At 36.7% G+C, this 25,711-nt stretch overlaps 1 protein-coding gene across 4 annotated transcripts in view; it reads right to left on the bottom strand.

Annotated features, from left to right (window-relative positions):
- Positions 1 to 25,711, bottom strand: part of FTCDNL1 (formiminotransferase cyclodeaminase N-terminal like) — a 138,065-nt gene that overhangs the window by 4,395 nt on the left and 107,959 nt on the right. For all 4 annotated transcript variants that reach the window (XM_043997319.1, XM_043997320.1, XM_043997318.1 and 1 more), the window contains one exon: positions 12,284 to 12,469. In XM_043997319.1, the coding sequence (XP_043853254.1) occupies positions 12,284 to 12,469 (186 nt within the window). The remainder of the gene's footprint in view (positions 1 to 12,283; positions 12,470 to 25,711) is intronic.

Genomic DNA, 25,711 nt, shown 5'->3' with positions numbered 1-25,711 from the left:
TTATATAACAAAGTAACTCACTATCCATACACTTTAATACAGAGATTCCTCTACTAAGTATATTACCCATTGCTAAGCACAACATCCTCACATACAACAAAACATGTGTAGCAGCATTTTTTGTGGTAGTAAAAAACTGGAAACAAAGTAGATGCCCATCAGGGGGGAATGGTTATAGAAATTGTGATACACTGAAGCAAGGGAATATTACTCTGCTGTAAGAAACTATGAATATGATGAATACAGAGAAGTGTGGAGAGACTTGCATGAACTGATACAGAGTGAAATTAGCAGAATCAAGAAAACAATATGTGCAATGACTACAACAAGGTAAATAGAACCACAAAATAATAAAATATTAATGTTGTGAAATTACAAAGAAGGGGTATGAGAAGACATTCTCACAACCGCCACCATTCCTCCCTGCCAATCCTTGGAGATGGCATAGATAATTACATATGTTGTCAGATATTTTTGATGTATTGATTAGTTTTGCTCATGTTTTATTCTTTTTTCTTTTAAAAAGTATTCTTTTATGGGATAGCTGTCTGGCAGGGAGAAGGAGAAGGGGAAATTTTAAAAACACAGCATTTCAATATGAATTTATTTTTAAAAAAACAGAGAAGAGAAAAGTGGAAGAGAAGGTGATTAACCATGTCAAATGCTGCAGAGAAACCAAGAAGGATGAGAATTTTAAAATACATTTAAGAAATTATTGATGATTTTTTAAAAAAAACATGGATATATTTGCACAAAATAATGAAGAATGAAATGAGCAGAATGCATGTTGTATACAATAACAGCAATATTGTTTTTTTTTTTAATAAGATTTTTTTTTTTTTTTAGTGAGGCAATGGGGGTTAAGTGACTCGCCCAGGGTCACACAGCTAGCAAGTGTTAAGTGTCTGAGGCCAGATTCGAACTCAGGTACTCCTGAATCCAGGGCCAATGCTTTAACCACTTCGCCATCTAGCTGCCCCAATATTGTTTTAAAAACAACTTTGAGTGACTAAGTCATTTTGACTTTGACAAATACCCAAATTAACTACAAAGGACACATGAAGGAAGATACTATCTATCTGCATATAGAGAAAGAACTGTTAAATAGAAGTATGTATAGAATGATTGTACATATATATGAAATTCATATATATATATGTATATATATATATACATATACATATTTGTGCCTAATGGTAGCCATCTCTAGGGGAGAGGGGAGGGGGAAAATGGGGGGAAAGGTTTACACGATAACTTTATTATACATTTAAAAGGAGTAGCAAGTTGTACATAATGGATTTGTAGTTTCATGAGCAATCATTTTTTATTATACTATGTCATGGAAATACTTGTTTTACTCCATAAATTAAAAATAAAAGAAATCCCTGGTAACTTTGGAGAGAACAGTTTCAGCTGAATGATGAAATAGGAAAACAAACTGCAGAGGGTTTTAGGAGAGAGTGAGAAAAAATCAAGTGGCAAAACCTAGTATGGAGAGCTTTTCTCCAGGAACTTAATAACAAAGAGAAAGAGAGAGACTAAAAGCTATTAGGGAGGGTGGTTCAAGTAAGGGTCTTATTAAAGATGGAAAGACAAGAGTGTTTTTAGGCAGAGGACACCGTAATAGGGAGAGATTGAAGATGAGAAAATGTAAGAATGATAGTAGCAATGCTGGACAAAATAGGAAGTGATTCGATCAAGGGTAGGTATGGAGTTTTCCCTAGAGAGAAGAAATATCACTTCTGCATCTAAGACTAGAGTGAAAAAGGAGACAGTGGGTGAAGGTCCCTGAATGATGTGTGAGGAGGAGGGGAGATGGGAGACCTCTCAGTGAATGGCTTTGGTGAGGTATGTGTCAAAGCCCTCAGTTGAGAGCATTCAGGAACAGATGCCCTGGGAGGCTGTGGGAGAGATGAGATAGTTTAGAACAGTACTGAGGATCACCTCGATCCTGGAATGGTCATCCCATTCATTGTACTCCACAGATAATTCTGCTCACATTACACATACAAAATATACATCAACAGATCTATGATCTTGCCAGTATGGACATCCTTCCCACCAAACTATGTGTCATAATCTTTCCTTATCTCCTTGGTCTATATGACTTTCATTGTGTCCTTCTATAAAAAGTCCATTAAGGCTCCACCCAATGTGTTGAAGGCCTTCTCTGTTTCTTTTAACATCTTATGGATAGCAGTGTAAAAACAACTGATTAATATTGATAGATATCTTAATATTTTAATCTGTCCATATGTGGTCTTTTATTCTTGCTGCACTATTGGCTTACCTCCTTTTCCAACCAGACATATGCTTGATAAGGACTTCTATATATATTTTTGTATGCAAGTCATTTTTGGTAATCTGCTGTAGCCATTGCCTTTGGGTACTATGCAATTTTGATTCTTCTGAGCTCTAAACACAGGGCTTCTAAATATATAGTTTATTAGTTTATTAAGTTAATGGCAGCATATTAAGCCTTCTATGTCTTCATTTGGGAATATTTACATTTCTAACAGCAAAACTGTCTAGGGAGTGAGGGTGTAAAAAGGGTAACTTTTTTGTACTTAACAATTCCTTAGTTATTATTACCAGCTCATTTTGCTGTCATTTCTTTTTCTTGCAGCTTTCAAACATATTACTTGTGATATCAGTGTCCACCAGAGAGGTACATACTGTTTTTTCTTTATACTACTGAGATTTGGGTGTTTTTTTTTACTCACTGGCCTGGCTACTCTCATAGTAATGGTCTCCTTACATGTTCAGAAAGACAGGCTTTACTGGAACTGGTTAAACTATTAAATAAGGCACATTTCCTTCTTTCCCCACATATAGCCACAATGAAACATTTCAGCTCTCAAGAACAGGCAGGTCCCTTGGTATAGGGACTTCTACAGGCATGAATCATATTACAGTATTTCTCTTTACTGCTGATTTCACAAAAAATACATTTCCTAACAGTCAATAGATCTCTCTTCAAATTGCACACACCAATCACCTACTCCAAGTATCTACAGGAAGTAAATCATTGTAACATTTCACAGAGTGCATTTAGACATTCCTTTTACTCACATAAATCCTCAAATACAGTGTTGCCATGTGTGAACCCTGTATGGGCATCTAAGGGAGGGAGCCAAGATTAATATAATGAGCACTGGACCTTGAGACAGGAGAGACTTTGGCTCACATTTGCTAGCTATGTGACACTTGGTAAGTTATTTTACCTCTCTGAGACTCAGTTTACTCATCTGTAAAATATCTGTAGTATGAGGGGTTTTTTTTTAATTGGCTGGTTAATCTGTGAAGCACTTCACAAGCCTTAGAACAATTAGTAAATGTCAGCTATTTTTATCATGATGTCTATATGTCTGTATGTCTCTTTTATACACATACACACACACATACAAACATACATACATGACACCACCTCTCTGCTCTCCTCTCCTAAGAGCAGATAGATACACTGAATTTCTCACTCAATATTTTACTCCATGATTTTATATGAATCTATAATTGATACAATATCTTCTTACTATGCCTTCCCATGTATAATTAATTAGGACACTGACTCTTAGGAGAATGGTGGGTTTGGTTTTTTGTTTTCTTTTCTTTTACTAGCTACTATCAAGTTACTTCAGGCTCGTAAGTGAATAAATGATCTCCAAGAATTCCAAATTTCCAATCACAGAATGCATTTATTCTATGGTAGGCTATAGTTCTTTTCTACAATAACAATAAGAACAACAAAATATCTCTCCTTTTGCTTCATTCTTGTCCAGACTCTAGAATTCCAGCTTTCACAAACCAACAGTGAATGATAAAAACAATCCAATAATCAGATTCTGCTTTGGAAAACAGAGATTCCACTGATGTTATAGACAGGCAGAATTTGGTCCTCTGTGCTCATTGCAACTTTGAAAGAATTTTTAATTAAAAAAGGAAAGCTGGGGCAGCTAGGTGGCACAGTGGATAAAGCACTAGCCCTGGATTCAGGAGTACCTGACTTCAAATCCGGCCTCAGACACTTGACACTTATTAGCTGTGTGACCCTGGGCAAGTCACTTAACCCTCATTGCCCGGCAAAAAAAAAAAAAAAAGGAAAGCTAATCCTACTATGTCCATTAGTAAATTAAGGCTGTTTAATTCAAATAACCCCATTCTTGTTTGGAAACTAGAAATCTGATGTAAATGTTTTTTTTTTTTCCCAAGTTGTAACTTCACTCCCCTCCCAAAGTCTACAACAGAATGGTATTCAGATGTTCTGATGGCAAAATGCAACTCTTTGCTGCATGGTTGAAATCACAATTTTATTCCAACACAACTGTCACAACGCCCTGAAGCAAGCTAAAAACAAGAAGGGGGAAAAAAACTCTGGTATGATTTAATTTTCCATGTGTTCTTTAATGAGAAAATTTATCATTCTAAATATTGGTGTTTACTCCTATTTAAATCCTTTTTTTTTCTAAAAAGAAAAAGAAACTGAGATTGAGTTGCTATTATGTAGCTTGGAAATATAACAAGCCTGATGTTTTCCTGACAATTCTGCTATTTCCTTGTGTGGAAACACTGTATTTATCATATACTGTACGGCTGGTGAGTCAGATATTGTAGAGACCTTATGGTTAACTGATAGTGATGTAAACTCTTTATGCCAGATTGTTTAAGCAGGAAAAAAAAACCAAATGCACTTAATTAACATCTGATGTGTAGCTTTTTCAAACACAAATGCAATATTTGTGTTTGAGCACTGGCAGTAATGACTGTGAACTCTGCTATTAATGTCTGGTTGAAAGATGCTTGTGGCAAGATCACGTCTGAAGCAACACAAATAAAAACTTGTGTTCAGACAAAACAATGGTGAAGAAAGAGCCCATTAGAAAAATAAAGAAGCAGCCATCAGAAGAGAAACATGTAATTTTTTTCCCTTTAGAAACATACTCACATATCAAAACTACTCTCAAGAGTGGATCCAGATACCATAATATTCAGTAAATCAAAGGCAGAAAAGACTCCATATAGTCTTCTCCTTGCTGCCCTTTCCCCCAAATAAACTTAACTTTAACAAGGTTAGAGATAATTTGAGTTTCTGTGTTAGTTTTACTTATTAATTTAGGTATCACCTTCTTGAATAAATTGATAAGTTCAAAGGATCACAGATCAAGAGCTAAAATGGGCACTGGAGGTCATGTAGTCTCATTTTATAGATGAAGAAACTGGGACACAGAAAGGTTAAGTGACTCAAGTCTACACAAGCAGTGAGCAACATAGGTGGGATTTAAACCAGGTTCCTATGACTCAGTGGTCTTTCCATTGTACCATGATCAGAAAGGCAATGATAGCAAGGATTTGGCATCTTCTTTTTTTTTTCTTTTGGCAGAGCAATGAGGGTTAAGTTACTTGCCCTGGGTCACACAGCTAGTAAGTGTCAAGAGTCTGAGGCTGGCTTTGAACTCAGGTCCTCCTGAATCCAGGGCCAGTGATTTATCCACTGTGCCACGCTGGCATCTTCTTTCTCAAGGTTTCTTAATCTATTCCATAGACCACTGATGATGGACACATTTCAGGAGGTCTGTGAACTTAGAACGTTTAGTATTTGGTAACTGTATTTAAATACAATTGCTTTCCTTTGTCATCCTATGGATTTCATTTTATGCATTTTAAAACTTTATTCTGAGGAGTCCATAGGCTTCACCAGACTGCCACAGCTATCTACAATGCAAGCAAAGGTTAAGACCTCCTGTTTAATCTATTTAAAGGGAGACCCCCTTTGTTATGTGTAGGTTGCATTTCAATTGCAGTTGCAACACTGGATAAAATCCTGGTAACTTTTACGAAGGGTAGTTAGGTGGTGTAGTGGATGGAGTGCTGGGATTCACCTTCCTGAGTTCAGATCTATAACCTCAGACACTTAGTAACTGTATGACCCTGGGAAAGTCTCTTAACCCTGTTTGCCTCAGTTTCTTAATATGTAAAATAAGCTGGAGAAGGAAATGGCAAACCACTCTGGTATCTTTGCCAAGAAAACCCCAAATGGGGTCAGGGAGAGTCAGACACAACTGAACAACAAACTTTTACCAAAGTAGAACAAACACTAATCCTTGCTTCACAGAGGCTGCAAAGGTAAAAGTGGCATCCAGGCTCCTAGGTTGAAGTTCATAGGCAGAGAGTTTCATCCAAATCAATTAGTTATCACACTGGTCATGAATACTTCAAAAAAGTTTTTGTGTCCTGAAGAAGCAGCATAGCAACCACAGGGAGCTTGATTAGAGGATCAATAAGACTCTCACATGATTAGTAAGCCAAATATTACCATAGAGGGAATGCAGGACATCCATCTACATCATGAAAATAAAAGGCAAAAGTCATAGCAAGAAGTCGAAGTTTAGAAAGAGGACAGACACACAGATGTTAACAGAATCAAAGAAGTATTCTAGTCTTACAGCCACAGATTAGCCATTGTTTCTATTGGATGATTTCAAATTTTGTTCTTGCAGTAACTTCCTGTCTTCCTCAACAAAAAAGAAATAATATTATCCTATACAGTGTAGCCATGAGTTCCAATCAATCAATTAAAGACAGGGATTTTTAGATTCATATTTCTGAAGGTATTAGATGCTATAATTAAATTAAATGATTATTATTAACATTAATAACAGCTTATGTTTATATGGTACTTCAAGGTTTCAAAGAGCTTTGCATATATAATTATATCCACATATATACATTTAACAATTTAAATTGTTACATAGTACTCTAAATATGTGTGTATGTATGTGTGTGTGCATATACGCATATACATACGCATACTCATGCACATACATATACATATACACATACACACATATAATTGTTGAATCAGGTACCATGGAATGACTTCCCGAAATAATTGGGGGACATGATAACACATAAAAAGGACAGCTATGTGGTATAGTGGATAGAATACCAAACCTGGAATCAGGAAGACTCATTTTCATGAGTTCAAATCTGGCCTCAGACTCTAACTGGGTGACCCTGGCCAAGTCACTCAACCTTGTTTGCCTCAGTTTGTCCATCTATAAAATATGCTGAAGAAAGAAATGGCAAACCACTCCAATATCTCTGCCATGAAACCCTAAAATGGAGTCGCTAAGAGTCAGACATGAATAAAAAGTGACTGTACGACAACTAACACATAAATATGCCAAAACTCAATTTTTTCTAGAAAGTACAACTGTGCCCTTCTCTACTTCGCCTTTGTAGAGATAATTCTCTCTTCATCTCCTTCTTGAGTTTATAGTTTAAGTATCTAAGACATATTAAGTTTCAACACTCTGAGAAATGCTACTTTTCAGAAGATCAACTTGACTGAACAGTAAGTGCAAGAAATGATGAAATGTGCTCCTAGAAACAAACTTCTTCCTACAAATGGTAAATTGTTTTCTAAGATGAGACCTCAAGCTTTGAGTGCACTTACAGGTATCTCAAAAGAATCCTCATAGGAAATTCTCAGTGTGGGGTCATGAGGCACTATATACATCAGTTGGGTTTCTTGATGCCAAGAGCAGGATTGTCTGATATTGGACTTCCTGTTTAGAGTGGAGGGAATTGAGCAGGAGCAGATCTCAGTAACCCATTTAGAGAACTAAATAGAAAGTCCATGATTCCAAGATGTGCCATTATTCTTATCTATGACTCTTAAAACATCATATAAGATTAGAATTCAAAGAACACTTTTCTTCTATTTTTTAAACAATTATACACACATGCATGCTTTTCATACAGCAGAGCAGACTATGGTGTTTAAATTACCCCATAAATGTTTAGGCTTTGTTTTTGATATGGTGTTTATTTATAGTTCTTAAACTATCAACCATTATTGCTCTATCCTCACTTATGTTCAAAACAAGCTGACCAACCATGAACTTTTAAAAGGAATTTGGCTTAAAAGATTTTTATGTGTTTGGCATAGGCTGAGAATGTTAATCATCTCTAGACTCATTTTGTTCTCTCTTGTTTATAATATTCTTAGGGAACTTCAAATTAGAGACCCGTGCCCTTATTGATTCTGTTTCCACTCTGGTGATCGTGTGAATATATTTGTCATCCTGGAATGTTGACACTAAGTGCTGACTTGATAGCAATGCTAATATTTTATTCATTTTTTAAAAAAAGAAATAAACATGGCAACAATGTGTTGTTGGTGTTGAGCTATGGTTTATTTTGGTGGAACAGAGCAGGAGAAGAATGCTAAGACCGTGTAGAGTAACCTAAGATGAGTTGGAAAAAGAATGTTAAAGGTTAAATTTAGGAAACATATAAACGCATTACTATTTTAGGGGACCAAACTCATTTAATAAAATGATAACCAGATCTGGTGTACCTTCACTTAAACATTATAGCTACTGAAATGACATTTTAATAAGATATTATTTTAGGCAAAAATAGATCATTCTTTCCTCCTAACATCATTATAAGATGAAATAAAATATGGTAAAAAAAACTAACCTTTATTTGGAGTTTGCTATGAATCACAGACTCCATTTACATTCTGGTCTGGGTTATAGTAGGAGCATATACTTTATATAGCTTTAAAAATTATTTTTCACTCACTTTTTTTTTAAGTGAGGCAATTGGGGTTAAGTGACTTGCCCAGGGTCACACAGCTAGTAAATGTTAAGTGTCTGAGGCCGGATTTGAACTCAGGTACTCCTGACTCTAGGGCCGGTGCTCTATCCACTGCACCACCTAGCTGCCCCTTCACTCACTTTTGAAAAAGTTTATTTGATTACTACCAACACCTACTCTGAACCTGTTAAATGGGATGCTATATTTGGCTGATCCTATCTAAGAGGATGACAAAGTAAACTTGGGAGCCCTTGCAATGTTAAAATTTCCTGGTCAAGATGAAGTCTATAATGCTTTCAGGTAAGATTTATCAAAAAGATGTACAAACCATATATAACCAATATCTGATTGCTTACTGCCTCAGGAAGAGGGGAGGGGAGAGAGGGAAGGAAGGAAAGAATTTGGAACCCCAAACTATAAATAAAAATGTTTATTTAAAAAAAAAAGAAGTACAAGAAACCTCATGGAAAACAGTCTAGGTCCATTTTTCTTTCTTTCCTATCACAAAAACATTCCAGAATCTTTCATCAGGCCAAATTTGCCTGAATTCAAGGCCCGACATAAAAATTACAAATTGACTAATCTTAACAAAAACCCTTCAAAAAAAAGATAGGGCATAAGTAAGAAAAATATTTGTATAGAAAAAAAGAAAGAAAAAGAGCTGAAGACCACCTCAAAGTTCTCCAGATATTTCTAGAGATAGTTGACCTTCATGTTAAGTAGCAAAGAAGATTTAAGAAGGTTGAAGACAAAGGAACCAAAGACTAATGCTGAAGTAGAGACAAAATATTCTTAATTACATATACATTTAGAATTAGAATGGAAAGTAACATAATACTGGTTTAAAACAAAATGTTCTTCCTTTTTAGGATACTGGCCAAACAAGGACAGTCATATTAGTGTTTTATTTTTAGGTAATATTTACCAGAAAAATTTGAATTTCCTTATAAGTAATTCGATTCAATCCAACAAACACTTATTAAGTGTATATCATAAGCAGAGCACTATGCCAGGCACTGGGAGAGAAATAAAGCCCCTTCTGAGATTTACAGTGTAGTGGAGGGCTTACACTGATACTGTCATACACAATAATACATGATGAGTACCTTAGAGACAGAATGATACTCTGTGAGAGGTCCATAGACAATGAATCACTCATTCTCACAGAGCTACAAAAATGAACAATTCAATTATTCAGCCAGATGTTTGGTCTACAGGATGCTAAACATTTGATTGGACTATATTGTTTATTGAACTGACTGGATGCTTTGGCAACATATAGATGCAGGCTGAATCTGCAGTGCAGCTTGAATTAGAAACCAGGGATGAAGTTTCTGAAGTTTTAGTCATTAAATTTACACTTATTCGACTGTGAGCTGAGTTGTGAGGCAATAAGTAAGGAATAAATAAGCTTCAGGGAGATGGTTTCTCTCTTCTGGTCATTAACATACTGAGCTTGTTCTTGTATTGAAAAAGAAAACAGGGGGCAGCTAGGTGGCGCAGTGGATAGAGCACCGGCCCTGGAGTCAGGAGTACCTGAGTTCAAATCTGGTCTCAGACACTTAACACTTACTAGCTGTGTGACCCTGGGCAAGTCACTTAACCCCAATTGCCTCACCCAAAAAAAAAAAATAGAAAAAGAAAACATCATATCCTTTAGCTCCGTGAATTTTTACAGTTTAGGTGGAGCTATGTACTTGTAAATGTGATTTAACATCTGAGATTGACAATTTATAGCACATGACCAGAAGTGATGAACAAGATAATAATAGCTCTCCTTTAAATAGAACTTTATTGTTTATAAACATGCACACACAAATAAAAGTATATAAAAATTAAGTATTAGTATACATATATCTATACATACATATAGTAATAGGCTTCCACCAGTCGCGGACAACCATGGATCAACGCCTTGAAGAGCCACAGGCCACAGTGTGGCTGTACAGTCCGATACAGGAGCCACAGCTCCTGCCGCAATGAGGACATCAGAAAACTGTGCTCTCTGTTGCCTGTCATTTCCTGCGTCTCATTCGTTTTTCTTCTTCCCGAGCTTGAAGGCCCATCTCAGCTGAGTACTGAACTCCATTGGGCGTGGTCCTTGACCATTTCCTCCCAGCTGTCGATGTCTATTCCCAGAGCCCTCAAGTCTCACTTCCATACATCTCTGTAGCGAAGCTGGGGGCATCCAGCAGGCTAACTTTGGCTAACTCGCCATAGAGTGGTCATGTGCACTGCATGCAAGATGGGCGCATTCTTAAAGACCTACTTTAGGAATACACACATATACGTGTACATTTACACACGTATACATATGTACATATATGTGTATATTATGTGCATGTGTGTGTGTGTGTGTGTATAAAATGAGAGACAGAGACAGAAACAGAAAGACAGAGATAGAGCGAGAGAGAATTTAGTATGCTCAATCATGCACCAAGAAAAGAATGGTAAGGTCCTTATCCCTCTTGCTTTCTTGGATAATATGTGACTTACCTTTGTGAAGTACACATTCCCTTGTTCTGAGTCATTATTATCCCCCTGACTTGGCCCTTTGTTTTATAATTGATAACAAAGTTCACAGCTAAGGAGTTCTACTAGCAATGAGAATCAACATTTTGACCTTACTTTGACAATGAAGATCATATAATTAAGCTGGGCCTTGGAAAATGCTGCAAGACGCAGAGAAATAAGTCTATAGTGATGGAGTTACAGGTGGTAGGGTTTATATAATGAGCACAAGCCCACCTAGTTGGCCCACTCAAAATTTCAGTTTAATTATAATTGAATTAGGAAAAGAAACATTTTCTTAACCTATAGGGAAAGGCTAACAGAAAAATAAAAGAGAAAGTATTTAAGGATCTGAATAAAATATTAGAAAATGATGGTATAACAGACCTTTAGCAGTTAATGAATGGTAACTATAAAGGAATATGCATATTTTTCAGTGTTCTGGCACCTTTACAACAATTATCCAGGAGCTAGGGCATAAAGAATTCATAAACATTTCTTTTAAAGATTTCAATGCAATAAAAGTTTTAATTAATAAGGGGAAAATAGCAAAGAGTTTTGAATTAAAGTTTAGGTGATTTAATCCAAATATTAGTGAGTCAAAGAACAAATCAGAGAAATGAATAATTATATCAAAGCAAATGATAACAATGAGAAAAACATATCAAAACTTATGGGAGACAGCCAAAGCAGTTCATAAAGGAAAATTTCTATCTCTAAACACTTATGTTATCAAAAGAGAGAAGAGATCAATTAATTGAATTTGCATCTTGAAAAATTAGAATATCAAAAAAATAATAACCACCAAGCAAATACAAAAAATAGATATTCTGAAAATAAATTTTTAAAACTATTGTTAGAGTTGTTTAAAAGAAAAACACAGTAAAATACAAAAATCATTGGCTAATTTAATTAAAACAGAGATAAGGAGCCCAAGATTTAGGGAGGAATTTTCCCAGACTATCCCTGACAGTGCCTCTAACAAAGAGCTTTTCTAAGCCACTTCACTAGGAAGACTTCTTAGAGGGATGACTCATAAGTGGTCTCTAAACTTGCCTTGCTTTCAGAGAATCAAGACAACTTCCTTCTCCCAGGAGACTATTACATAAATAAAATTGATCCTTTGTCTCTTTGATATCAGATAGAGAGCAGAAATGGTATTTCTAACCTGTTAAGCCACATCTTTTGTTAGGCATAGTTCCTATATCAGGCTTAAGAAAACTGAACTCCCTCCTAGAGAACCAGCCAAGCTGCTTCCGTCTGTGGACAAGGCTTCGTTTCTCAGGCTGGTCAGCTTCTCCAAAAAGAAACATACTGCAACCAGGCACATGGATTGTCAGCTTTTCAGCTAAACCTAAGGAGAAGGGGAAGGAGACAAGGAGAAAGAATAACAAAAATCAAAATCTTTTAAAGTGTCCAATATTTTTATTCATATTTGAAAAACATACTTTAGTATAATTTTCCTTTGAATTTAATTTTTAATCATAAAAGTATTTTATTTTTCAGTTACATGTAAAAATAGTTTTCAACATTTGTTTTCATGAGATTTTTATTTCCAAATTTTTCTCCCTCCTTCCCTTTCCTCCCCCCTCCCCAAGACAGAAAGCGATCTGATAGAGGTTATATATGTATAATCATATTAAACATATTTCTGCATTAGTCATTGTGAAAGAAGAATCAGAACAAAAGGAGAAACCTCAAAAAAGAAAAAAAACAACAACAAAGTAGAAACGGTATGGTTCAGTCTGCATTCAAAATCCACAGTTCTTTTTTCTGGATATAGAGAACATTTTCCATCATAAGTTCTTTGGAATTGTCTTGGATCATTGCACTGCAGTGAAGAACCAAGTCTATCACAGTTGATCATCACACAATGTTGCTGTTACTATGTACAATGTTCTGGTTCTGCTCACTTCACTCAGCATCAGTGCACTTAAGTCTTTCCAGGTTTTTCTGAAATCTGCCTGCTCATCATTTCTTACAGCACAATAGTATCTTTGAATTTAATTTTACAATTTATTTTTATACAAATAATCCAGAACTCACTACCTATTATACACATACACATTTTGATTGGTACATTTTCCTCTCTGGGTATTCATGACACTTCTCTTATTGGTTCTCTTCCTATCTGACTGCTTCTTTGATCTCCTTTGCTGTATCATGATCAACATCCCACCTTCTAGGAATGGGTGAGATCTCCTCTTCTTTATATGTACTCTATCTCAATGATCTTGCCAACTTTCTTGGGGTCAATTATTATCATTATATAGATAATTTCCATATTTACATATTCATCCCTCATATCTTTTCTAAAATCCAGTCCCACAGCACCAACTTGTGGGCTAAATATCTCTCCTCCTAGATGTCCCTTAGACAACCCAAATGCAATAAAATGTCCAAAACAGAATTCATTCTCTTTCATTACAAACACCAGTCCTTTGAATGAACCCTATTTTTGTTGAGGGCACACCATTTTTCCAGTCACACAGGTTCATGAATTCAATATCATCCTTGACCCTTTGTTTTTTCTCATCTCCCACATTAAATTAGTTCTCAAGTTTTGATGATTCTACCTTTATGTTATTTCTTTCATCTACCCCTTCTCTCAACTCATACAAGCACCTCCCCAATTCTAATCAATAAAACTTGAGAATTAGTTGCATATATATATATAAAATATGTATGTATGTATGTGTACACAAATGCACAAACATACATATGTGTATATGTATTTAATTCAACAAGTATTTATTGAACATTTACTATATGCAAGGTACTCTGTAAGCTAGAAGCTGGGGACACAAAAACCTTTTTGTCACTTTTTACTTGAACTATATTTTGCAATAAGTTCTTAATTGTTCTCACTGCCTCCAGCTTCTCTGCCTTCCAATCCACCTTCCACGTTACTGCTAAACTAATATTCCCAAATTCCAATTTAGGCCCCTCCTCATGAAATTCCAATGGCTTCACATTGGCTCTAGGGGAAGATATAAACTTTTCAACAAATCATTTAAAGCCCTTCACAATCAAATTCTAAAGTTTTGATCTAAATCTAAATCTAAATCTAAACTATCATTCCAGATTTGTTTCATCCCTCATGGATTTTATATCCTAGCTAAATTGAACTACTTGCTGTCCTCATTACATGACACATACTCACAATTCTTTACCTTTGCACAGACTATTTTTCATGCCTGGAATACAAGACCTCCTCACTCTACCTCCTAAAACCCTAGCTCCATTCATATCAAATCAAATGGCACATCTTACCTCTCCCTCTCCCTCTCTCTCTCTCTCTCTCTCTCTCTCTCTCTCTCTCTCTCTCTCTCTCTCATTCTCTCTCTCTCTCTCTCTCATTCTCTCTTTCTCCCTCTCTCATTCTCTCTCTCATTCTCTCTCTCAATCTCTCTCTCAATCTCTCTCTCTCACACACACACACACACACAATTATTAGTGGTTCCCCTATAGGCATTTGCTTTGTATACATTCTATATTTCCTTATCTATGTATTTTTCATCTTCCTTTCCTCCCCCACCCCTATCCCAAGTAGAACAGAAAGGGAAGACAGTGTTTCCATTTTTTTCTTTGTAACCTTTGTATCTACCACAGTGCTTTCAACACAATAGATGCTGAATAAATTGAATCTGAAAAGGAACTAACATTATCTATTTTATTTGACATGAGCTATTTTTCACAATAAACTTTTAAAATGTAATATAATTTTTAAAACATATAACTCCCAGGAAACTTTCACATACAGACCCCTTTAAATCTGCCTCAGGTCTGAGTCTCTCTATAAGACCACACCCACTTGAAACTATGGTTCATGAGCCCTCATAGATGTGTTCCTTTAAAAAAAATAAGAATAGAACATAGAATTTCAGAGTTGGAATGAACATCTTTCTAATGCTATCCTCAGGAAGGACATCTGAGTTCAAAGGAAGACAGTTACTCATACATAGCAAATTAAATTATAAGAAAGGCCCCCCACAGGGATTAAACTGTCCTTAAACTACTATATCACTAGTGTGAGAGTACACATACTATAATATAAGCTCCTTACAGGCAGAGACTGTCTTGCTTTTTTGCATTTGTATCCCTGGCATATAATAACTACTTAACAAATGTTTGGTTTTTTTCATTCATTCACATACACAGAGAACATCTAGTCAGTTGTCAAGCCATTTTTTTAAGAACTTAAAAAGTGCCAGGTACTGATTTAGTTAAGCACTGAGGATACAAAGAAAGATAAAAACACAGAGTCCCTGCCCTTAAGGAGCCCACATTTCTTTTTTCTTTTTCTTTTCTTTTTTATTTCTCTTTTTTTTTTTTTGGTGGGGCAATGAGGGTTAAGTGACTTGCCCAGGGTCACACAGCTAGCAAATGTCAAGTATCTGAGGCCAGATTTGAACTCAGGTCTTCCTGAATCCAGGGCTAATGCTTTATCCACTGCGGCACCTAGCTGCCTCCCCCCCCCTGCCCGGCCCCCAGCCCACATTTCTAAGGGGAGAGACAACATGCAAACAATAATGTATGCTATACAGTGTAAATGAAAGGTAATCTGAATAGCACTGGACCAGAGGAAGGGGAGTGGTAGGGGAAGGTTGGGAAAGGCCTTATGCTGAAGGCAGAATTTGAGATGAGTCTTCCAGGAGGACAAGGAATCCAGGAGGCAGAGGTGAGGAGGAAGACCATTCCAGATATAAGGTAAATCCAATGGAAAAGTGCAGTCTGGAGATGGAGTGTTATGTGCAAGGGACAGAAGGAAGGCCAGTGTTGTTGGACTATAGCATGTGTAGAAGGGAGTAAAGCATAAGAAGACTAGAAGATAGAAAGGGGGCAAGGTTGTGAAGTTCTTTTAAATAATAATAATAACAATAATATTAACATTTATATAGCAACTATTATGTGTCAGTTACTGTGCTAAGAGCTTTTTATAAATATCATCTCATTTAATCCTCCCAACAACCTTGCAAGGTAGATGTTGTTATTATTCTCATTTTGCATTTGAGGAAAAATTATGGTTAAGTGACTTGCCCAAGGTCACATAGCTAAGTAAGTTTCTGTGGCCGGACTTGAACTCAGATCTTCCTGACTCCAGGCCTGGTACTCAGGCCTGTTCTACCTAGCTGCCTAAGGATGTCAGAGGCATAAAATAAAATATACTTTATTTTGAGTTTATAGGGAACCATTGTTGTGGAGTGACATAATCATAATCATACTTTTGGAAGATTATTTGGCAACTGAGTGAAGAATGAAGTAGAATGGGGAGAGACTATGGAGGTACCTCTCCTGCTCTCTGCTTCCTGTTGGGCATCATCTCTGCCATGCATCTCTACCTGTATCTAGCTATTGTGTTCTATAAGCTGCTCTCTGCTACCATTAGCCAGGGGTACAGCTGTTGTTAAGCATCTCTCTAGAAAAGATTAAGCTCATTTAGTCTGCCTGGGCCTGGAAAGCCAACCAACTTTCCTCCCCTTCCCTTCCTTCTTTCCTTCCTTCTTTCCTTCCCAAACCATTTGACTTAGAGTTAGAAAATTCCTTTTAATTTTTGTCAAATTCCTGACTATCAGTCTGTATTCCTTCAAATGATTTTGGAGACTCCACCCAACAAAATCACAGAGGAACTGTGTAGGGCTGAACAAAAGTTTTATGTGAAGTTCACTGGCCTATCAGCCTTCTCCTTAGGGCCTTTCTTCTAAATTTACCTTCATCATTTGCCTTTACTATCAGCGACAAAATCACTATCCTTTGCTTAGTATTTTTGACAGCAACAAACCTCTCTAGACCCCCTGAAAATGCAAACTGAAGAAACACTAGAGAAACTTTTGTGTCTAATTCATGAAGATGACATATACCTCTTGTGGAAGACAAAAACACTATATCCCTAAACTAGAAGTGAGAAGACCTAAATTCTGACGTTAGCTTTAATACCTACTTTGGGAAAGTCAGTTCTCCTCTGATCCTCAGTTTTCTCATTCATATGTATCCTATAGTTTAAAAAGAACAAGTAAACTCTTGGGGACTTCTCAAGACTTATCCCTGTCTCATGTCTCTACTTGGGGTTTACTCGGACAGCACCATGCCCCTGCTTAGGGATTCCCCTCCAAATGCCATAACTTGGCTCACTCCCAGGCTATGTAGGAAAAGGGAAAAAACATCCTTCAGCTCCCTTTTAATAGATCACTGATGATAAAAGGGAATTCATTTGACCTGGGGGTGGGGGGGAAGCACAAAGAACTAACTTCATCCTACAGATAGTCAAAAACAGCTCCCCAAATACCTCTAGTGGGTCTCTCCTCTTAGGTTCCAATTTACAGAACTACCACCAGGGAAGCTACAACTACTCTGAGTTGAGGTACTCCCTTGCTCTTTACCTACCCCCACCCCCTAGGGAAAAGTACTTTGATCACTTTTCAATGGACCTGTGCATTCAGAGTACCAGTGGAGGGCAAGGTGCAGGTTCAATTCCTCCTCATTATAGATCTTTCTTATACAACAAACATTTTTTAAGCATCTACTATTTGCCAGACATTGTACTAGGCACTAGGAATAAAAAGATAAAAACGAGACATCCTGACCCCAAGGACTCGAATTCTATTTGGGCAGAGGTGGAAAGGGAAATAACATGCACATTGCTAAGTAAATGCAAAGTCATTCCAGGGGCAAGGACACAAGCAACTGCAGGGATCAGGGTAAGGCATGTATAGGAAGTGGAGCCTAAGCTAAGGCTTGAAAGAAGCTAGGAATTCTATGAAGTGGCCCTGAGGAGGGAGTGCACTTCTGGTAGGGAGGCCAGCCTGTGCAAATGCCCAGAGGAAAGAGATACAGTAGTGGGTCACATAGAGGGAACAAGAAATGGCATGGTTTGGCTAGAACAGAGAGTGCATGAAGGGGAGGAATGTGCATCAAGCGTGCAAAGGCAGGCTGGAACTGGCTAATGAAGGGTTTTAAATGTTAGGTTGGAGGAGTTTGTATTTTATCCTAGAGGCAAGAGGCAGCCTTGTGAGCTTTTGTCAGGAGAGGAGTAACATGGTCAGATTTGTACTTTAGGAATATCAATTTGACTGCATAGAGGATGGATTGGAGAGGGGAGACACTGGAAGCAAGGAGATAAATTAGGGGGTTCTCTATGTCTGTGCTCTCTATGTGGTCTCCATTCCTTTTGATACCACATTAAAGATGATTGATCAATTATACATAGTCTATGTGAACAATGTGGCTATGGATTGATTAATCAATCATCTGTAATGTGGTATCAACAGGGAAATCCAGGTCAAAGATTTGAAATGATGAATTTAGACATATATTATAAATAAAATGAGGTGTTAGACTGAATGAACTCTTTAGGCTCTTTCCAACTCTAAATTTTAGAATTCTCTATAGCAAACATTTCATCTGATCTGCCTACAATTTACCAGTGACTATAGTCTCTCTGATGTGTGTGTATGTATGTATATATATACATAGACACACACGTACATATATAGTTATAGTCAGTCACAGAAAATTAAAAGATTGAGTAGGGCTAAACTTTTTAAAGCAGGTTGCTTTGAACACTTTCAGAGAACGGAAATTTGGGGATAAACATTGATTCTTTAAGTACTTCTCCAATTTTTGCCTCTGTTCAAACTGTGCATATGTGCCAAGACAATAAACATTTATTAAGCACTTACGATGTGCCAGGCACTGTTCTAAGCACTGGGAACATAAAGGCAAATAACAGTCCCTGCCTTCAAGGAACTCACAGTCTAATTAGGGGAGATGACTTATAAACTAATAATAATGACAATGATAAATATCATTTATATAGTACTTACTATATGTCAGGTACTGGGTTAAGAACTTTACAATTATTTCATTTGATCCTCATGACAATATAGGAAGTAGGGTATAATTTCCACTTTACAGATAAGGACACTGAGGCAAACAGATATTAAGTGACTTGCCTAGGTTCACACAGTTAGTGTCTGAGTATCAGATTTAAACTCAGGTTTTCCTCACACCAGGTCCAGTGCTCTATCCACTGTGCCCCCTAGTTGTCTAACCAGAGTTTAATTTCACTACTTTTTGGAAGAGCAGGGTGTGGGATATTCCATCACAGATTATATGATTCTTCTATATGATTATCCGGAGTGTGAAGTCATCTGAATGATGTGAGATGAGGAGGATGGAAGAAGAGGGAGTTCTTAGCAAATGACTTTAATTTTTTCAGTGAAATTTAAGGCAAAATTCTCAGCTGAAAGCATAGGAGAAAGGAATCCATGAGAGGTTTTAAGAGAAATGAAAACGTTTGGAAAAGCTGCTGTGGTGAGTGGGATCAAACTTTGCATATAAAATAAAAGTATTAACAAAACAAAAATTGCGTCCAATATCATCATTATCATAAATATCATCATATAACCCAAAGAAGTAGCCATTTAATAGATTTTTTTCACCTTTGTCTCACTTGACCAGCTCTCCCAGGAATGAGGGTTCATATATTAATACCCTAAGGTCTCACTGTATATTATTGTGGTTGTTCAATCATTTCAGTTGTGTCTGACTCTTCATGGTGTCATTTGGGGTCTGTATGGCATAGATACTGGAGTGGTTTGTCATTTCCTTCTCCGATTCATTTTACAGATGAGGAAACTGAGGCAAACAGTATAGTACAAGGTACAAATTTAGTCCATATTATTAGGAGGGTTGAAGTGTCTAATCAATCCATCCATCTTGTTCAAAAGAAGAAACATGTCCTCACGTAAGTAGGAAGCAAAAAAAGGACAAACTTATACAGCTACCTAAATTGTTATGAAGATAACCCTTAATTTTTTCTTCTTTTTTCTCCATATACAGCAGCTTTGTCATATTAGAAAAAGCACTGACTTTGGATTCAGAGGACCAGGTTCAAATTCTGCCTTTGACATAAAGTATACAGGTGTGATATTAGGAAAATCATTTAACCTTCTTCCCTCTCTGGGCCTCTAGCCCCTCATCTGTAAAATAAAGGAGTTGTACTAAGGAGTTTCTGAGCTCCTTTTTAGCTCTCAGTCTATAGTTCTGTGGTTCTACATCCATATGTCTCCTTATCATTATCAGGATTGAGAATCCTCCTTCTCTCTCCAGCTATATTTTTACTAGGCTGAGACTATGCTTGCATTGCCTGAGACTTTGAAGAACATATCCCATGTAGCCAGTTGGCTGGCCTCGGCTCCCCTCAAAATGATTTTTCTTTATCCACTCATACTCATTTATTTTATGATGTTATTCTGTTTCAACTTTTGATATTTATGTAATGAGTTTGGCAATTTCTCCTTTTCAAAAAGAAGAGACTAGTATGAAATGAAAGGCTTGTTTGTGTAACAGTTTCAGCTTGATATTGTTATCACAAGTGTTTTTCTACAAATGTATACCAGACATGACTGTGGTTGCAATGTAGTGTTTTATAGAGAATTTACAGTAATAAAAGTAGTACATACGGATTGTGTTTAAAAATCAGCTTAATTGATTATATGTGCCTGCCTTGCACTAACGTGCATTTTGTGTCTGGAGCATCACTTAATATCATTCTTTTCCTTCCTGTTTTTGTTTCTCTCAGAAATATTTAGGGCTGCTGGCAGGAACAGGATGAAACTTTTACTTTTTTTTTCTTAAACCATTGGAATGGTACTGTGGCAGCACAAAGAACATAAAATGATAAGTTCAGCTCTGTTTAACAGCCCTGTGCTGGCCAATATGTATAGCCAAAAGGCAACTCCAACCATCTATTGCTCATCCCTTTTCCCCTGGGAAGAGGCAAAACAAATCCTGTTTCCTCTGGCATCCTAAAAGTATCTGTGTTTCCCAAGAGCTGTTGTCTCTAGCCTTCTTTACCAAATCTTTGACGATGCTCAAAGAAACTATCACATCCTCTTGCTCTTATATACAAATCAAGATTTTCTATCCCTTTCACCTCACACTCAAAGAAAGAAATGTACCACATCTTTCAAAACAAATAATTAAAGGTACCAGACCTGAAATCTTAGGAGGGCCAGGATTCAATCTGAATCTTATTCTAAAGTAGAAGTTTTTAATATAGGGTCCAATAACTTTTAAAATATATTTTGATAACTATTTCATAATAAATGGCTTCCTTTATATCCTATGTGTTTTATTTTATGCATTTAAAAACATTCTTCTGAAAAGGGATCCATAAATTTCACCACTGTCAAAGGGGTCCATGACACAGTAATGGTTAAAAACCTCTGGTCTAAAGAATAGCATAGCCTGGCACTTTCAAAGGCAAAAACTACCAGAAGTCCTAAAATATCCTCAGATCACAAAGTGTCTTTATGCCTTTGTTATGTATCAAATGTTGCCTAACCTTGTTTATTGGGATCTAATTCATTCTTAGTCTCTGTGATTTGATATAACTTTTTTCCACTAATCTGAAAAAAAAATATGCAGCAGTCCTATGTATAAAGAAGGTACTCAGGACTTTAACTCAACAACCTGACAATGATTGTGACAAGAGTTTCCTAAATGACCAGATCAACATAACAGAATGTGGACTATTCCTGTTTGCTGATCAAATTGAAAAAGTTCCTTGATCCACTTGATGGAATCATAGAGAACTAGCCATCAGATGAATGCAATTGATGGAAGATAGATTGTGCTCAGCTGGCTTAAGGATAAGCTGCATTTATGATGATCTTTTAAAAGAGTCAGCTGTGAAAAGATATCACCCTTCACTTCTTTCCCTTCAGTGCTCTTGGAGAGTGCTGAGCTAGACTTCCTGGGCATGCTTCTGAGGGTAGAAGAGGAAAGATTCAGAATTATCTGGGCAGTGTGATTCCTGAATCCAGCCTTCTTGCAGAAAAAGGAGATTTTAGTTGTGAGGTGTATTCAAGTTGGCTGGATGGGTGGAGGGTATTGTACTTGGAAGAGAGATCCTGCTCAGGAGATGAAATGCTCCACAACTTAAGTGCTACGGCTACAGATACTGAAGACTCAGAAAAGAAAGTTCTTATCACCAATAAAATTGTTTAACATCAGAAATTCATGTTTTATCAGTGAAAATAACATTAAAGAAGAAGCACTAGCTTCTTCTCTGCTTTTCCCTACAGACTTGTAGCTGAACCCTTCCATATGTGTTATCTCCACCACTATAATGTGAGTTCTTTGAGAGCAGGGGCTATCTTACTTTTCTATTTGTAACACTAGCTCTTACTTTGAACATACTAAGCCCTTAATATTTGCTTTTTAAAATCTTTATTCATTCATTGTGTCATGAATCCCTTGGGCAGCCTGTGGAAGCCTATTGACCCTTTTTCAGAATATTTTTTTAATTCATAAAACACAAAATACATAGGATCATAAAGTAAATCAATTAGAATGAAATAGTCATATTTTTTTTTGCAGGGCAATGAGGATTAAGTGACTTGCCCAGGGTCACACAGCTAATAAGTGTCGAGTGTCTGAGGCCAGCTTTGAACTCAGGTCCTCCTGAATCCAGGGCTGGTGCTTTATCCACTGCACCACCTAGTTGCCCTCATCAAAATATTTTTTTTTAAAATTCAAAGACCTCTTGAGATCTCTTCATGAACTTCCCTGAGGGTCCATGGAGCCCAGGTTAAAAACCCCTGGTTTTAGCATTTCAATAAATACCTTTGCTCAAGTTAATTTGGGGGGGGGCAGGGGGGGGGGAAGAATGAGGGTTAAATGACTTGCCCAGGGTCACACAGCTAGTAAATGTCAAGTGTCTGAGGTCAGATTTGAATTCAGATCCTCCTGAATCCAGGGCTGGTGCTTTATCCACTGTACCACCTAGCTGCTCCTGTTCAAGTTAATTTTGTCCTCTGGCTGACTATCAAAGTATAAGCACACCATTTGGGGGAGGAGGATTATCATATCCTATGAGGACCTTGAACCTGGGGTAGTTAGCCACCAGGTAATAATCTGTGAATGGAAATTCTAAGAGTAACTCAGGAAGGAAATACACATATACAGCAAAACATTTGTAGCAGTACTTTTTGTCAAAGCAAAAAGACACAGGAATAAAGTTAGTGTTCCTTGAATATTATAGAATGTTATAATTTATATTAATTAATTGTAGAATTAATTAATATAATAAATATTAATATTCTAGAATATTAATTTTCTATGAGAAACTATAAATATGAGGAATTCAGAGGAACGAGGTAATACTTGTATGAACTGACTCAGAATGAAAAAAGTATAATCAAGAGAACAATCTGTAAAATATCCACAATAATGCAAATGAAGAAAACACAAAAAGACACCAGAATTCAGATGAAATGCAATGACCACTCATGGTTTTAGAGGACTAATGATGAAACAGCCTTGATCCCTCTTGGTCTTGGCATGGTGGACTACTAGTCAGGGAAGTTATATATCATATTAGATTCTTTCATTGTGATGGTTTGTTTTTCTTGACTATTTTGCTACACACACACACAAATACATATATATACATACCACTGTTATTTTCTTCCTCCTTCCTATCAAATTAGGTTCTTATCACCGCTGCTTCCTTGGTCATAAGGACAATTAAACAAAAGTCTATGGCACACATTCTCTGAAATCCTACACAAGCAAATTTCAACTTAAAAATTAACAAAAAGAATGCAACAGAAAGGAGGAGCATGTGGACACATTCTAACATCTATCACTTAACTGTAGTATGGAACTTAAATCTGATCACAGGAATGTAAAACAACAAAAAACCAATCTGCATATGTTTTTCCTGTTTTGATTTTTTTTCCCTTTTTTTTTTTGCAGGGCCATGAGGGTCAAGTGACTTGCCCAGGGTCACACAGCTAGTAAGTGTCAATTATCTGAGGCCGTATTTGAACTCAAGTCCTCCTGAATTCAGGGCCAGTGCTTTATCCACTGTGCCACCTAGCTACCCCCATTTTGATTTCTTAATACAATAGACTGTACATATACAGTCACCCAAGGGGGAGTATGATATAGTAAATTAAGGAATTGGATTTATAGGCAAGAAGATCTGGATTTGAATCACACCTCAGACACTTACTAGATATGTGACCCTGAACAAATCTCTCAGCTTCAATTTCATCATCTGTAAAATGGGTCTAAAAATATCTAAAATACTTACCTTACCCAGTTGTGAGGATGAAAAATGATAACACATGTAGAACATTTGCAAACCTTAAAGCACAATTAAGCATCTGTTATTCTTAAGCCTAAAGTTTCATTTCACTTTGCTGGGATACTTCAAAAAGGAGCAATACTAGAGAATAGTTTAAGCAATATGACAGTTGAAACTTTAATCAGTTTCAAACTTTGAAAATTTGGAAACTATACATTAAAAATATTAAGAATATGGCAATACATTTTAATCTTTGGAAAATTAAACGGCATTTTTAAAGGTTGCAATGTGGGGGGCAAGAAGAAAAGTTCTCTCTTTGAATGTCAAAATTTTTCAAAAGATAAAGCATTACTTTTTCAATGTCTTCATTAAATAGAGCTGTTAAGTATGGTCCCCCAACCATCCCCATAGAGTACAAAGCTAACCAGTATTCACCCCATATGCTCAGCTTTGAAGTGTGAAACTGTGACCATCCCACTAGTCTATGACTACCATCAAAGCCATCTCATTACGCCTCGTACTGTGAGTTAAAGCACAGGGCCCTAACCACTCCAACACAAACACCGCATTAACAAAGCAACCGCAATATTCCTCCCCCACATGACTTGAACTCAAAGAAATTTCTACCATATGTACACACACATGAGATATGAAAATTTATTGTGCTAGAACATCATTGAGAAGTACGTTAAGCATGTTGACTAAAAGGGGATGTTATTCTAAGGAAATGGAAAAAAATAAAATGCAGCTGACCTTTATGATGAAAGAACAGAAACATTAAACTGAAAAATGAGATTAAGAGCAATTCCTAAATTGCCTTTCTTCTGACACATTCTCCTGCCTGGTTTTTCTTGTGGGAGTGGAATACAATTTAAGAGGAGAAAACAAAACACTGTCACTCTGTGCTGGGTGCTACTGTTTACACTATCACATTTTACTTCTAAAATACAAATAAAGATACAAGTAAAGATAAACTGATAATGTCTATGATTCAAAATGAACAGGCTTCTTTTTCAGGCAAGTAATTTCATTGGTAAGTGATGTTTCCATTTACCCTGCCAGCAAGAGGAAAACAAACAAATAAATACACACACACACACACACACACACACACACACACACATTTACCTATAGAAATCCTGAAGACTTCTGAGAAGTTACTTCCAACTGAGTACTTAATTGACAGGAGTATGGGCAAGGGTTGGAGATGAGGAATGAATCCATATGTTACAATTGTGAATTCTAGTGAGGATGGGGACATTGCTTTGTGGAAATCTTATAAGTATAAATAAGATTACAATGTGCCGTCTTAGCTCTCCTACTTACTCCATAACTCCTCTCAAGCCATTTCTTCAGCCTCTTTATACTGAAGGTCCTGAGCTCAGTTGTTCTCTCTTCTCCCAATCTATCAATCCCATTCTGACGTCCTTCCCTTTCCTAGCTAATCTTCACATGATGTTCAGATATTTCTATGTTGTGCTTTCCTCAGTTTTTGAA

This window comes from Dromiciops gliroides, chromosome 3, assembly GCF_019393635.1.
Source record: "Dromiciops gliroides isolate mDroGli1 chromosome 3, mDroGli1.pri, whole genome shotgun sequence".
Lineage (NCBI taxonomy): Eukaryota > Metazoa > Chordata > Mammalia > Microbiotheria > Microbiotheriidae > Dromiciops > Dromiciops gliroides.
This window is presented reverse-complemented; position numbering and strand designations above follow the sequence as displayed.